Genomic DNA, 16,386 nt, shown 5'->3' with positions numbered 1-16,386 from the left:
GGGGGGGGGGGGAGAGAGGAGGGAGGGGAAGGGTGGGGTAATGCAGACAAAGAGCCTCCAGCGCATGGTGTCCATTGTTCCAGTCAGAGGTCAGAGTTCAAAGACTGAATGATTTTAAAAAGTGCTTAACGTAGGTCAGTCGGACTTCTTCCTTCTACGATTATTACAAAGTTTGTACATTAGCATGTATCGTCTGTGGAGGGAAACGGAACACACGTTAATGAAATCATCTTTAACGAGCACCGTGTGAACGTGCGTGAGGTGTAAAAACACTCACCGTGATACCACCATTTTGTCTTCTTTGGATTTTTGTTACACGTTCTTACATAAAAGGAGTTATCGGGCGGTCGTCTCTGCAAGAAGAAAGGACATCATTCAGCATATCATTAAACATGCATCTCTATATTCTGCATTTATCACAGGTGTGTTTACAGCTGGACAACATGCTGATAATGCTAATATGTAGTTGTGTTTTCAGTTAAAAGTGTAATACGAGGTAATTCTTATTAGCAATTCCACATCTAACACACGGTAGTATTCAAATAAACCCGTCACACATGTATTTGTACACCAGCATATCATTAACATGCATCTCTTGTTATATTCTGCATTATATCACAGGTGTGCTTACCTTTTCTTTGCAGCTGGACAACATGCTGATAATGCTAAGACAGACCGATTGCACTGAGAGAGCTGGCGACCAATCCTCCGTTAGAATAGATAGACAGATGTGACCGTTGCTATACACATGAGGGTGGACAGGTACATTCTCTCCTGTGAACATTACCTGAAACACAAAGCAGCGGTTATTAGGAATATTCAGAGTGCACAGCGTGATGATAAGTCTCTAACAGGTGGGGGGGTTTGGACGCCACAAGATGGATGACTTTAAAATGATAATTGTGGTGTATTTCATTTATTTTCTGTATGTTTTTGCCACTTAAAAAAGGCCCAGAAGTGTCTTTGTGGAAAGGTCCTTACAGAGAAAAACACGGTGTATTTAATATTTCATTTGTCTAAGCAAGCCTGGCTTAAGGAAAAGTGTCATTCTGAAATATCGCCAGAGTGTTGGTCCTCATCTCCAGGGTTCAAATATTCATCCATGATATTAAAAATCTTCGAGATCCCAAAGTAAAAAAGTATTCGTCCCAGCTAGTCACTTAGTCTGAGGTACATTTTAATTGAACCTTGATGACTTTAAACGATAATTGTGGTATATTTCATTTATTTTCTGTATGTTTTTGCTACTTAAAAAAGGCCCATGTTGTTATTACAAGTGTCCTTATTGAAAGGTCCTTACAGGTGTATTTAATGTCTAAGCAAGCCTGGCTTCAGGAAAAGTCTCATTCTGAAATATGGCCAGAGTGTTGGTCCTCATCTCCAGGGTTCAAATCCGCCAAATATTCATCCATGATATTAAAAATCTTCGAGATGACTTTGTCCCAGCTAGGCACGTAGTCTAAGGTACGAATTTGGGTCATTTCTGTTGTCATAAACGCATCTTGGGAGAGCGTTTGTCAGGAAAAAGTGTTGATATTTTCATTAATGACAGAAAATAAAGACACAAACTCAAGCTCAGTGACCTCTAAAGGAACTAAAGTGAAACAGAAGCTGTGAACACAAAAGTGATCGACTCCAGTCAGCTGATTGTCCCGTTGTGTTTTTGTGTTGTTTAACTCCCACTAAAGCTCCTCACACATCCCACAATGCACTGCAGCTCCCTGTGGGGGCCCCTAGGCCTCGATGGAGGGGCCTCTGACAGCTTGTCCTTGCTCTTGAGAGGATAGGAGCTAAGCAGCTAAGTTTATCTAATTTTCTCTGCACCTACTCATCTGCTATTTTTAGGCTGCCAGGATCCTGATGAGGGAAACAAGATTGTGGAGATCAACTAATCCCCTCAACTGTGGCTGCAGAGTGCGTGTGTGTGTGTGTGTGTGTGTGTGTGTGTTTCCTGGCTCCAACAGATTCATCCCACTAACGACAGCAGAGCCTCAGAGTTGCATGTGATGATCGCTGCAGCCACTCTGAGGATTCTTTGCACTATTTAACGTCCTTTTTTTAAATGATTTCTATTATTTGTTGCACTGTTGGAGAGGAAGATGTTTATTGCCAACAACTAAAGCTGCAGCTATTGTGTGTACGACAACAGAAACAAAGAGTATCTGTGTGTGCTGCACCTGTGTCGTCTTTTGTAAACACTTTATTAGTTAAGACCTTCATTCTGTAAACACATGAAGATAGAAAATGGATATAGCACAAAAACAAACATCATAACTAGAACTGTAAGGAACCAGATCAGGTCTGTTTGTAAATGTGTGGTTATAATTGTTATTTAAAACTAAAATAACCAGTGAAAAACATGCATTTTAGGTTTTAAATCGATACTGAAATGATATAGTCCGGTTAAAAAAATGGATAAAAACAAACGGAAAAACATTTCATTTTTTAAGCTGTGATATCTTGCTTCAGACGGCATCATTTTCTTTCAGCTCTCGTTGAGTTGAACCACAGAAACTGAACAGACTCTATGTACCAGGAGATGGAGCTGGATCTACTCAAATAATTAAATCACAAAGACATGATTTCAATGTTTTAATGCAGGGGTGTCAAACTCAAGGCCCGGGGGCCAAATCCGGCCCGTCACTTCATTTTCTGTGGCCCCACAAGAGCTTGCAAAGAATATAATCAGTTTATTATAAGGTTACGTGCCGCTTTACAGGAGCACGTTGCCCATAAACTACATGTCCCACAATGCATCTCATTTTGTGAGAGGCACAATGAAGAGACTTGCAAGTAGTTGCCCCAGACTTCTGCTTTCAGTCGTAGTTAATTATGAAGTTATTACCCTATCCGATAATAATCCAATGCAGAGGAAATATTGTAAAATGATACATTATTTTATATATATTATATATATTTATCTATGTATATTTATATAGTCTTAAAGTTACCACCGGCCCTTTGAGTGCAACCATAATTCTAATGTGGCCCGCGATGAAATTGAGTTTGACACACCTGTTTTAGTGGATCAAATGTCCTTCAAGCTCTTCTGTCCACGGTTTAAAGGACATTTCAAAAAGATGTCAAACTACTTTCTCCAACCATTTTGTTCTTGATCCGTAGCCAAATCAAAAATAAACTTTATGACCTCGGTGTCCACACCCAGGAAAGCAGCTTGTGCGTCATGTATGAAGCAGAGAGACAAAAGAGCTTCACACACACACACTCCGACACACACACACACACACACACCTGCAGAGAAACATACCTGAGGTGAATCAAAAGGATATCGACCGCTAAATTTGAAAAGCAGCTGAAATCTCTCTCCTTCATAGAGTGTGCCAGACGCTCCCTCCATGTCTACAATCCACCTGGAGGAAAGACACACAATAACAACATGTTAAACTAAGACACCAAGACATCCCCCATCACAACAATTACAAATATATATCGGTTCAAAGCTCTTCGACCGGCTTGTGCCAAGTCAGTAATGTTTATGTTATATTTCATTCCTCTGGAGTAGATTATCAGAATAGAAGATATCTTTATTGTCATCATACAAAGTACAATGAAATGTATTTGGCAACTCTCACTGCAGTAAAAAATAGACACAAATAAATAGGTAAGAGTGGTAGAAGCAGAGGTCGTAGCGATGACAGTGCAACGAGATATAATTCAATGTGCATTTTTACACTTAGTCTAAAAACGTTAAGGCGAGACACTACAGGTGAATAGGGTAATTTTTTTAACTTAGAGATATCAGCAAGAGATTTCTCCAGTTAATTACTTACATTAAGACAATTGTTTTTTGTATTACAAGTTTTCTGAAATAGCATGTTTAAATATGCAAAGTACCTATTATCTAATTAAATATGCGCAGATTTTAAACACATTTCAGGAACACAAACCTGAACATTGGATAAAGCCAGGTTCAAAATGCTCGTTTCATTTTGTAGTCATATGTACAAAACTGTATACATGTAGCGTACTTCTAACTGTGTGTTCATACAGGGTTATAGTAACACAGCCATACATATGTCTAAATAGTACAGTGAACATGTGCAGAATGACTTGCACATCTCATCACAAAAGGATCACACTGCCTATGCTAATGTAAACCAAAGCGTTTTTATCCTGACTCATTCCCCTGACATTCAATCTTCAGCGGGGTTATGGCGGCGGTTCAGTGCCAACATGATACTCTATTGATCTAAACTAAATCCATTGTGGCTCTCTGTGGCACGGAGGATCCAGTTTCTCTGGACCTGCTTCATATTCATATAAAACCCAGAGGTTTCACTCACAAAGAAAGCCAGATATTCCACATCCAGCGCAGAATAAATATGGTTATTATGTGCTGGAAGAGACAGGGAAACTGTGATGGCAGCGTCACAATCTCTGCCCTCATTTCTCTGAGTAAAGATTGGTCACAACAGAGACTTCAGGTTCAGAGCCTCTTTCTAGCCTCGAGCACATCAGATCATTCAGGCCAGCGTTGGAGGACAGCCATGTTTATAACTGCATCCGTATCAGTGTATCAAGATGCTGAAACACACCTCATGTCAACAGTGTGAGCAGAGGAAAGTACACCCAAGGACATGACGCTCAACTTTCCCCAAATTCCCCCATTCGTAGCGCGGCGATTATATGATCCAGCCGACAAAAACAACACGGTGAAAATGGAGTGAGAATATGAGACTCTTCCTAATCTAACGAGCAGCGTAAAGAGACACCGTGTACCCTAAACAAAAGCTATCAAACTAACAACATAAGGTCATCTAACCACAGTCATAGCACTGTCCTTAGAGTTTGTTTTTAGGTTCACTTGAATGTCACGGAGGAAGAGACTGCTTTACTCCACCGGGACTCGCTTGATTGAAAAGGGTAAACCCCTACGACTGTCAGTAACCATGACACACAAAACAAACATATGCTTGACAGATATTTCAACAGACGAGGACAAAAAGACACACCCTGTCCCTGACGTGTCCTCTTGGAGATGGGAGGCAAACAACGAGGAAGCTAGGGAAACCTGTTCGTTGATATGTCGCTTTTACAACCACACAAAACAATAAATGGAGTGTGACGTCAATCTTTTTATTGAATTTGAAAACACAGGAGTGCTCAGAGTATAATTAGATTTAACAGAGCACATCTGTGATAGAGGAATACTGCCGCAGACTAAACACATGTATAAGCCAGTGTTATACATGTGTAATAATGAAGCTTTATCTGTGTAGCACTTTCATGGCACACATTTAAGTAAGTCAAATGTATTTATAAAAGCGCTTTTTCCAGACATAGTCACAAAGTGCTTGATATGAACTCATACTCTTCCTTGGAGTAAAACAAGATGGACCTTGAAGTCAGAGAGAATGGAAACAAATAAAAAGGGGGATTTAGAAACTGCCAACTTGAAATCCAGACTGAAATAGAACTGAGTATTATGTCTTTGTCAAGGTTTAGACAGTACATGATGTCCCTCAAAGTATCTCTCCATCTTTATATAATCATGCCCGTCTGGCCAAAACAGAGGTTTGTGATTGAACGCTTCCTCTCTGCCAAAAAGCGGCTCGGGTTCACGGTCAGAAGAACTGAGGATTAGGGATGAGGTTTCGGGGGGAAACGTCCCTGCAGTATTCCTCCAGGATAGGACACGTGGATAAGGGAAGCTTGAACTCTTTAACATTTTCAACAGCAGTGATTGGGTACATATGAGAGAGTTTGGCTTTGACCTTAAAAGCAGACGGTGACGGGCACAGAGGTTGATTTTGAGACACCGTTGACTGATAAAAAACAGCAAATATGGTGTAATTCTGTAGGTCAAAGAAGTATAGGGGAAGCCAAACAAACTGTATTTGTATTTATAAAGAAGCGAGGCAATCAGGGTGCAAAAATCTAATGTCTAGCTCACTGATATTTCCTTTCCTGTGACTAAGGTAAATGCTTCAATGTACTGTTTGCATAAGGTGAATTATTTGAGCATTTCTTCCAAGAATGATGCAACAGACTCACAGTTTGTAATAGTGCAAATGTGTAGATATTGCAGTTATTTGATCAGTAGGACAAAGGTTAAATCCCCATTGAATTACCTCTGATTCCAGGTAGTCACTCTGAACTTCACATGTATGAGCCTGCAGCTAAAAGACATTTGAATGACAGCCAGAATATCTGTCGTAACTGCTTATCAGACACAATTTGACTAAATCAGTTAACATAATAAGGGCCGTTAAAAGGGAAGAAACTGAGTCAGAGAGGTCAGATGGCAGCCTCTGTTCCTTGCTACTCTAGACACACTGCTGCATGCCAAACCAACCGTTAAATATTTGATAAGGATGAATAGCGACACTGTGCATTAGAGACTCTCCACTGAAGGGCTGCCACTCACTAGTTGACCCCGATTCCTCCGTACATGCAGCTATAATACAACAGCATTTCATCGCCATACTTCCTACCACATGAAGTACTTTTAATGCAAATTTCATGCGTTTATTTCAAGAAGAAAACAACATAGGTCTTCCAAAAGCAATCTATTGATGGACTACACAATAATTAGAAATGCAAGAATAAGACATGGATAATACAATTAGCAGCACAGGCCTTTTATAGTTTCTCACCAAAACTATGAAATTCCCTCCCCAAGGCTTTGACATGTTTAAAGCACAATAAAAAGACATGTATTTTGGTCAGGCTTTTAGAAGACAACAATAAAGAATATATCCTACATGACCTAAAAGGAGAAGGGACAATCTTCCTTATGTGTTCTTATCTTGTACATGTTTCATTGTCATCACCTTCCTTGTATTGTCCTTAGCACACCTGTTTCTGCTATTTGCATGATTTAAAATCACTCAGTATGTTTCAATTTGCCTGTTTTTGGTTTAGTGTAGTCTGCATGATCTACTACTAATAGGGCAGACGTTTAGCTATTTAAACTATTTATCCATTAGTCACGTATTTGATCCAGTAGATCATTATATTTCGCTCACTGTTCTCTGTTTGCTCGTCACAGTCTCAATGAAAGACAGTGTGACAAGTGACAGCTGAATCAATACAATTGGTATTCAAATCAGCTCCACCACAACATGTCCTTGTACCCTCTGGTATCAACAGATAACCACTGTGTTATATGTAATGTAAGAGGTTATTGAAGCTAAATAAAGAACAAGAGTACTTACTGTGTGATGGTGTTTTGTACACTTTTTTCATTGAGTGTCATTCCTGGGGGTGGATCATTTTGCATGGCTAATAATTCCTTTTGCAGCCTTTTCTGTAGGAGGAAATAAAATAAAAACAATTATAGCATGTAGAAAAAAATCCTTATTTGTTCCTACATTTTAATAAGACATTAACTATCAAATTATTTTACATTTTATTGCTGTAAATGTTGGTAAAAACAATAACTCCACCCTGACTAAAAGAGCTATTTTAAGCCAAATATAATGAAAACATGTGGTTAAAGAGAGCAACAAACCTAGTTCATCAGTAGATTAAATAATAAAGTTATAATTGTGTAATTTTAATAATAAATGGTAAATCTCCACATGCACCTGCTCAGCTGGAGGAAACTGCTCAATCTTCACAAATAAAAACAATTATAGCGTGTAGAAAATACTGCCTTCATTTTAATAAGAGATCAATCATCAAACATGTGATAAAAAACACATGTTTGTTATTATTTGATATCTTAATGATGAAAAAGCTGTTAATGTTTGTTATTATTTGATAAGCTGCTCAATCTGCTGCGCACTGGTTCGTTAGCTAGCTTACGTCAACGCCAGCCAAAACAGCAGTTAGCACTCATGTAAAACATTAGCTTTATATATTAACTTATAACATCTCCTTTCTTGAGTTAATACCTATGTGTTGCTGTCTTTAAAACACATCGTCAGTTATGATTTCAATAAAAAATAAGCTGGTATCTGTTGATGATGATGCTAGGTTGTAATGCTAGCAGCAGAGCTAACCGTTTAGCATTAAAATCCTCGCTTTTACTTTAATGTCAACACCACCTCGATTATATATCTGTACCTAAGTGAAAAGGGTAGTAAACTGTCTGAATAAACCCCACTGAAAGTCAGGTAAATTATGAATATCCAGGTCGATGTCGTTTGTGTTCTTACCTGCATCGACGCCATGATGGAAACCCCCCTGCAGCAGCGGAGGCACGACGTCACAGATCACGTGACGCACATAAGTTGTTTTGACAGCAAAACAATCGGCACCGAGGAGATCTCGCGAGAACTTGATTACGGTAATTGACACTGTAACAGCTTTATATAACATAATTTCATTAAATAAATTGATTTAAAAAAAAGTGTCTATGAGATCCTCTATTTCAAGAATATCTCGAGGACAAAAATAGGTTTTTAAATTATTATCTTATTATTTTGCAAACGTTTTTTTATTCTTTAAATATTTACATAGCCTGCATATCTAAACGAGGTTTGGATTAATATGTAAACTAGTGTTAAAATGACATGGATCAATAATATCTGCTATTTTCAAGAAGAATTTGGGGGGGGGAGGTTTATAGGTTATAATCTTATTATTTGGGTAAGAATATAGTTTTATTTCAAAGATATCCATATTTTTGCTGCATATTTAAGGTAATATAAAATAAAGAAGTCAGTTGTTGTAAAATTAAAAAATCATTATATCCTCATGGGTATTCATGTATATTAATCTTTTATATTATCAATTCTTAGAATGTATTTAAATTCATATTATTTTCTCTGAATCATTTCATTAGTTCATGTTGGCAGTGTTTGTGTTTTTTAAAGGTATTTCAATAAAGATAGAAAGACAGGTGAATATCAAAAACAAAGTGTAAAAATTCACTGAGGTGGCGGTCACATGGGTCACTGAGGCATCTGCAATATCAAGAAGCACTAAAGGGAAAAAACAGAGTTAGTGTTTGGGAATTATAATCTTATTTTGGTGAAAATATGTATAAAACTTTGATATAAGCCAGGGGTGCTTTCTTCTTTAGGGATCGAGAGGAAGCTGCATCAAAATTCCTCGTGCGTGTACTTGGCAATACATCTCTTTCTAATTCTGATTGTGTTAAATCTGCAATATGTGTATATTTCAATGTGTTTACAACAATCCCCAGGTGTCATGTGGCTCAGTGGATAGAGTGCTGGACTTTAAATCAGGGGATAGCAAGTTCGAGTCCCACTGCAGTCAGCATGTTGTTGTGTTCCTGAGACACTCCACCCCAAATTGCTCCTGTGGGGATTGTCCACAGTATCGAGTATGTAAGTCACTTTGGATAAAAGCGTCTAACAAGTGACATGTAATGTCATCTCCAAGAAACTAATGTATAACTTCTTTAAAACTTTGTACAAGCCAGGTTGTCTGAACCAGTGCGTCCACTTTTTTTTTTTAAATGACCCGATTAGTTTAGTTTTTTACCTTTCCTGCACTGGTGGGTATATGTATACACTTATAAACTTATTAAGTTGACCTGTTTTAACATTTTCCAAACATCCCAAGCAGGCCAGTATAAAGAGGATTAACAAAGTAAGGCCTCCTACCTCTAATGTCTAACAACTAATGTTAAATTGTGTATTTTAGAAAAAACAATATCAATCAATCAATCAATGTTTATTTATATAGCCCAATATCACAAATGTTACATTTGTCTCAGTGGACTTCACAGTTTGTACAGAATATCAGTATGACAATACGACACCCTCTGTCCTTAGACCCTCATATCGTACAAGCGTACTTTTAGAGACTCTAGGAACAACCAACAACCCTGCATTCTTGGAACGCAATGCCCTAGTAGGACAGTAGGGTATAATGAATTATTTAAGGTAAGATGGCGCCTGCCCATTAAGGGCTTTGTAGGCGAGAAGAAGAATTTTAAATTATATCCTGTGTTCTATAGGGAGCCAGTGTAAGGCAGCCAGAACAGGAGTAATGTGGTCCCTTTTCCTAACTGTACTGGTTAGTACACGTGCTGCAGCATTTTGAATCAGCTGAAGCAGTTTTAACTGACTTCTTGGTACACCCTGATAATAAAGAGTTACAATAATCCAGCCTTGAAGTAACAAATGCATGGACTAGTTTCTCTGCATCGTTTTGAGGCAAGATATGCCTGATTTTTGCAATGTTACGTATGAAAGAAGGCGGTCCTTGAGATTGACTTTATGTGGGCGTTAAAATCCTGATCAAATATAACACCAAGATTCCTTACAGTCTCACTGGAGGCCAAATTAATGCCATCCATAGTTAACATATCTTTAGATAGTTTGTTTCGTAGATTCTTTGGGCCGAGTACAATAACTTCAGTTTTGGCCGTGTTTAACATCAAAAAGTTTAAGGTCATCCATGTTTTTAAGTCCTTGAGGCAGTCTTGAATTTTATTTAGATGATTGGTTTCATCAGGCTTGATGGATAAATATAGTTGAGTATCATCCGCATAACAATGGAAATGTACAGAGTGATTCCTTATAATATTGCCTAACGGAAGCATATATAGTGTGAACAAAATAGGTCCAAGCACTGAGCCCTGTGGCACTCCATGGCTAACTTTGGTTTGCATGGAAGATTCATCGTTGACACACACAAACTGAGAGCGTTCAGATAGATAGGACCTAAACCAGCCTAAAGCAGTTCCCTTTATGCCAACTAAGTGCTCAAGTCTTTGCAATAGGATATCATGGTCGATAGTATCAAATGCAGCACTGAGATCGAGCAAGACAAGAATAGATCCAAGTCCTTTGTCTGAGGCTATGAGAAGGTCATTTGTGACTTTAACCAGAGCTGTCTCTGTGCTATGTGTTCTAAAGCCAGACTGAAAATCTTCAAATAAATCATTGTTTTTTTAAGTAATCACACAACTGTTTTGCGACCGCTTTCTCAAGAATTTTTTAGAGGAACGGAAGATTAGAAATAGGTCTATAGTTGGCTAAAACCTCTGGATCGAGGTTGTGCTTTTTAAGAAGAGGTTTTATCACTACTACTTTGAATGATTGTGGAACATAGCCTGATGAAGACATATTCATAAGATTTTACATTTTGCATTGATTTACTTGAACTAGGCTAGTCATCTGTTCATGCAAAATGAGGCAACAGTAGAGTGCGATATGAGAGTATATTTTTACACAAATCCCCAGGAGACATCTCCAATAAACTAATGTATAACTTCTTTAAAACGTCTTACAAGCCAGGTTGTCTGAACCAGTGCGTTGAAGTGCATCCACATCTTTGTAAATGACCCGATTAGTTTCATTAGATTAGACCCAAAAAGTGTTTACCTTTCCTGCACTGGTGGGTATATGTATACACTTGTAAACTTATTAAGTTGACCCGTTTTAACATATTCCTAACATCCCAAGAAGGCCAGTATAAAGAGGATTTTCAAAGTAAGGAATCCTACTGCTAATGTGTAACAACTAATGTTAAAAAATTATGTATTTTAGAATAAACAATATGTCTGCCGAATGGTCTTTGAGGTCTTTTACACTTTGCATTGATTTACTTTAGACTAGTCGTCTGTTCATGCAAAGTGAGGCCGCAGTAGAGTGTGCTCACCAAACAGGTCTTTATTCATCTGGAGAGGTGAGGGAACATCGATGGAGTGGGGAAACATTCATCACATTCGGGGGCAAGTGAGGCTGCCATCTCCATTTATTACATTAAAATGAAATCCTTTAATACTAATAAAACTTTGACAGAAAGCCAGGTGCAAAAAGAAAAAGGAAATAATAACATGGTATTTATTCAGGTTTCATATAAGTAAATGGCAAAAACAATTTAAATATTCAAAAAAATCTAAAACTGTTTTAAACTGCTACATTTTTTTTTCCTGTAACTTTAGCAATCCAAAAAGTTTGCAGCCATGAGCAGTTCCAGCGCGATCTCCGGAGCGATGGGGAATTCTGGGATTTCCGTGGAGCTGTTGGTGTAGCGGACCTTGTAGGTGAAGTACATGCAGACCTTGGAGAGCACGTGAGACGGGATCTCCCTGAAGTTCACCTCGTTGGTTTCGTTTTCAGCAAACTGACCTGAGGATGGAGCCAGTTGGACAGTTAACATATATTCATACTGTTAGAAAAACCTCACTGGTCACCGTCTTGAGCTTCAATCTCAGGATCCATGTATCTGTGATCCTCTCCAGAATGGAAGTAGTCATCACATACAGAGCATCAACTAGTTCCTGAACAGTGTCCTTCACATGCTGATATCCAAGAGAGGGAGTTACACAGTCACAAGATGGAGGAATAGAAAGCAGTATTCAATGTTTACTTCAGATTAGCTCCACGTCAGAAATGATCATGCTTGTCATATGTCTATCTCCATAGAGGCTGAATCATCATGTTAATCACATAGCTATCATATGTTCAACAGTGTCTCATTAGCTTCTTCTATGTAATCATACATCCGGTTACGTACATAGTTACAGCACGGCCTTGTTATCATGTGTACTCTGATATTGAAACACATACCATGTAAGAAATGTACCTTTCAAAATTAAGCCTTTCAACTGAATAATTAAGCACATGGAGCGAGTTGCAGAGGGTTAACATTGACTTTGAATCCAAATACAGCTTCCAAAATCCAATCTTGAAAGCCATCACACAGAATCATTCTGCAAAAAATATACAAAAGATTATCGGTTTATGGTTGTTTGCCATAAAAGTCAAGTTGCAGTTTTTAACGATGTTATCCGATTAGATGCGTGATCATTTGTAATAATTAGTGTATGATTATTTGGATTGGCTGACGCCCTGCGATGGATACAAATAAAGTCAGTATTACAGAACAAGCCGAGGCCAATTTTCAATTACCATGTAAGAAATTAACCTTTAAAATGAAATTCCAAAGAAGCCTTTCAACTGAAGAATTAAACATATAAAACAGAAAATGACTGCCTCTTTGTGATTCAAAACCAAATCACTTCATCATTTTATCCCATCAAATATTTGTGTGAAGATGAAGAAATGAACATGCAATGATTGAAATGACAGCGTGAGAAAGCAGTGCAAGTAGCTGGTATTGTGTTTTCATATATAATATTTGTTTTTGGGGAAAATTACTCTCGTCTTTCCTTAAGATCTTTCTCTTAAAAAAAGAAATTATAATTTAATGGTACGCATATGTAATATTTTAATGTTAGGTGGGTTCCTTTAACAGGCGCTTCGTGGGTTGATTAATAAAATGTTTTGAAGTTAACTAGTCGTTTTATGGAGCGAGCACAGTGCCATCAACTGGTCATAACAACAGGAATCCAGCAGCCTGGATAGAAAGAATTACGAGCTAATCCCCACAAAAATGTTTGCATGTGTTCCTTACTTTAAGCAGTTTGCAATACTCTAAATAATTTCCCCAAATCCTCACCAGGTCCGCTCAACATGGCTTTGATCGTCCCGGATGTTAAGGCGTGTTCCCGTTTCACGATAAACTCGTGGCCATCCGAAGAGATCAGCTTCACGTACATGGCATCTGGCCCTTCACAGCCACCGTAGGTTCTCTCTTCTCCGTCTGTGAAGCAGCAAACAGTGACAACCTCAAACAGCTGCAGCGCACACGCACACACACTCTCACTCTGGACAACTGTTATAATAACAGCTGGGACTTTGGAGAACCAATTTGAGTCAGCACACACACACGATTAGACATTTAATAAATGCAAGAACATATGATAACCCTATGAATTTCTTAAAAGGTACAGGATCATGTAAAAAAAAAAACACTTTCACAAAAGATCATGTTTTTAGTGTCTTTGCAAATTGAGTTAAAATACTGATACATCAATAAAGTTATTGTTAGTATGATCATTATAAGTAACTAGGTACATTTACTGAACTTAAGTACAATTTTGAGGTACTTGTACTTTACTTTTCCATTTAATGCTACTTTATACTTCTACTCCACTACATGTATTAAAGAGCTTTAGCTACTTTTAACTAAATGTATCTGTAAAAATAAAACTCTTTCAATCACAAACGAGTGAAATAATGTCAATATTCTACAGAAAGTAAATCAGAACTTTGCTTGTCTCTATGCTACAATATTATCTAGAATTGTAACGTATATAAATATTATTATACACACATTAAATACATTTTTCTGCACAATGAGTACTTTTTATACTTGGAGTACATTCTCTGATAATACTTTTGTGCTTTTCATCAGATGAACTCACCCATCCTGCTCCGGGATTATTGTTTACCCTGAAAGGAGACAACACATCACATAAGAACAACACCAACATATACACATAAAGGACTTTAATGCAGAGAAAACACATGTTATTTAATAATAATTAAGGTGTATGCTCACAGTTAGCTAGGCCTGTTGTTTTAGTGAATTTGTGACAGTCACCCTGTACCAGAGACAGCTACATCTAATACAATAAAACACTACAATAGTGTAACATGGCTTTAGTTAGAATACATTTCACAAAGCTGCTAACTGTTCTGCTCAATTCATTTGAATGACATTTAAATCTGCTCTTTTCTTTTCCGTTGAAAGTGTTTTTCGGCGTTAGCTATCTGTTGCTAACATGCTAACGCCTCACAAAAAGGACTTTAATTCCTTTATTAAAGACATTACATTGATATAGGATATTAAGTCAGAGACACAACAACACATAACAACTTGTAATCACAAACACAACACAGTTTCTCACCAATTTAGTAGAAGAATCAGCAGGAGAGGATTGCGTTCAGCTAACGTTAGCCACCAGGCTGTTTATACCCGGAACTACTTTACGTGAGCACCAGGTCCGCGATAAATGTCCTCCGTAGGGATTTCAATCGCAGAGATGAACGGTCCCTTTTAATTCAGGTCGTGTTCGTTGCAAAAAAACGTCAATATGAAAGTTACATTTATTTTGTATTTTTCTTATTTATTAGTGTGTGAGTTTTCTCCAAGGATACAACATATCTTACCTTTACAACAGAGAGAACAAACAACATGCAAATCAGAGGCTGTTATTAGTGGACATCTAAATATCTCCACAGAATAACAATGGCAAAAATAAATACAGATAGACACAAAATTACCACACATATGCACAAGTTGTCTTAAAAAATGACAAAAAAAGCAACGAAAAGAAGCAAAATGTGTGTGTCTTGCTCCTATGTAGGTTTGTATGGGCCTTTTGAATTGTCTCATAATCCATGGTGTCACAATACTTGTCCAAGAGAACAAGCAACATATCAGAGGCTGTTATTGGATATCTAACCACTGTGCAATGTTTTTAGAAAGACAGTATGACTGTGCAGGGGTCCATCGTCTCATGATCCATGGTTTCACAATAAGAGGGGTAGGATGACAATATGATTTTATTTATGATAAAGACCTGAGATGACTTGTCAGATTTCCACTGGTTTACAGGCCAGTCATGAAGAGATGATTTGCGCTGTGAAGCCTTTAGGGGGCGCCTGTGTGTCAGACTATCTCCACGAGTTGTGATGCGCGACAGCAGGTGCTGATTGGACATGACAGAGACATTTTGCAGGCCCATCAATCTGGATTCAAGAAAGAATGAGAGAGAGAGGGAGGGGAGAGAAAGAGGCATGTACTCTGCCCTTCTTCATGTACCTTACAAAGTCCAGTTTGTGTTCATTTATTCACCATTTTGTTTACACACGAGACTGCATAAAATCCACAGGAGCAGAAAAACTAACCAATTACACAACAATCAAATAAAACAACAACTAAAGCTACAAAAGTATGTAAACATGAATTAAACATGATGATAATTAACTTTAAAACGTTTTTAGTTTTATGAAACTTGGGTTCCCCCTGCATTTTCTGCATTATTTTGATTATTCATCTGAATTAGTTATAACCTTGTTTCCTTGGTTAACATGGGGTTGTTGTTTGCATCAACAGGCCTTCATCACATCCCATAATGTCTCCTGAAACAGGTACAGGGTGTGTGAGGGAGGCTGGAGATTAAGTGGGCACATACTGTAGTCACGGTCAGGTTCAGAATGTGACTTTGCCCTGATCCTGCTTCTGTCATGCAGCAAAAGTGATGACTGCTGAAATGTGAGGCTTGCATATGGACGCAGATATCCGAGACGGGACACTAAGAGTAGCCTGAGCGTGCCAGCAAACTGTGTGTGTGTGTGTGTGTGTGTGTGTGACGCGGGGGGTGGGAATCACACACAGATATTAAAGAAAGAACTGGTGGGAGATGATTTTGTTTTTTAAGTGGAAGTCACGGCTGCAGCACATGTGAGTTCTGCAGCCGTGACACCTGACCTGGTATTTGTCTTACAGTAATACCAGGCTTAGCTATGCTGTCAGTTTGTGTTCCAGAAAGTTCCAGTAGCCTGTTCACACACACACACACACACACACACACACACACACACACACACACACACACACACACACACACACACACACACACACACA

General features: G+C 38.2%; 2 protein-coding genes across 3 annotated transcripts; both read right to left on the bottom strand.

Annotated features, from left to right (window-relative positions):
- Nucleotides 1-8,166, bottom strand: flj11011l (probable ubiquitin-conjugating enzyme E2 W-B). The gene is made up of 6 exons (XM_034132479.1): nt 8,124-8,166; nt 7,179-7,270; nt 3,269-3,371; nt 632-787; nt 278-353; nt 1-193 (listed from the first exon to the last, which is right to left on the bottom strand). The coding sequence occupies exons 1-6, from the start codon at nt 8,136-8,138 to the stop codon at nt 180-182; spliced, it is 456 nt and encodes a 151-aa protein (XP_033988370.1). The 5' UTR covers nt 8,139-8,166; the 3' UTR covers nt 1-179.
- A 3,364-nt stretch (nt 8,167-11,530) lies between these two features.
- eloca (elongin C paralog a) lies at nt 11,531-14,784 on the bottom strand. Of its 2 annotated transcripts, none has more exons than XM_034132480.1 (4): nt 14,645-14,784; nt 14,159-14,186; nt 13,351-13,494; nt 11,531-12,017 (listed from the first exon to the last, which is right to left on the bottom strand). In XM_034132480.1, exons 2-4 carry the CDS (start codon nt 14,160-14,162, stop codon nt 11,827-11,829), a joined length of 339 nt encoding a protein of 112 aa, XP_033988371.1. In that variant the 5' UTR covers nt 14,163-14,186; nt 14,645-14,784; the 3' UTR covers nt 11,531-11,826. The 2 variants fall into 2 exon arrangements, with proteins under 2 accessions (XP_033988371.1, XP_033988372.1); XM_034132481.1 differs by lacking the exon at nt 14,645-14,784 and adding an exon at nt 14,296-14,375.
- Nucleotides 14,785-16,386: the final 1,602 nt, after the last annotated feature.

Source organism: Trematomus bernacchii, unplaced genomic scaffold (assembly GCF_902827165.1).
Source record: "Trematomus bernacchii unplaced genomic scaffold, fTreBer1.1, whole genome shotgun sequence".
Classification (NCBI taxonomy): domain Eukaryota; kingdom Metazoa; phylum Chordata; class Actinopteri; order Perciformes; family Nototheniidae; genus Trematomus; species Trematomus bernacchii.
Note: the sequence above shows the minus strand (reverse complement) of the source record. Positions and strands in the feature narration are given on the sequence as shown.

Coding starts and splice junctions, on each gene's coding strand:
- flj11011l (XM_034132479.1), bottom strand. Junction 788..3,268: donor ATCCTTTTGATTCACCTCAG/GTATGTTTCTCT, acceptor TTTGTGTTTCAG/GTAATGTTCACAGGAGAGAA. Junction 354..631: donor TGTCCAGCTGCAAAGAAAAG/GTAAGCACACCT, acceptor TTCTTCTTGCAG/AGACGACCGCCCGATAACTC.
- eloca (XM_034132480.1), bottom strand. Junction 12,018..13,350: donor AGCCATGTTGAGCGGACCTG/GTGAGGATTTGG, acceptor CTCCATCCTCAG/GTCAGTTTGCTGAAAACGAA.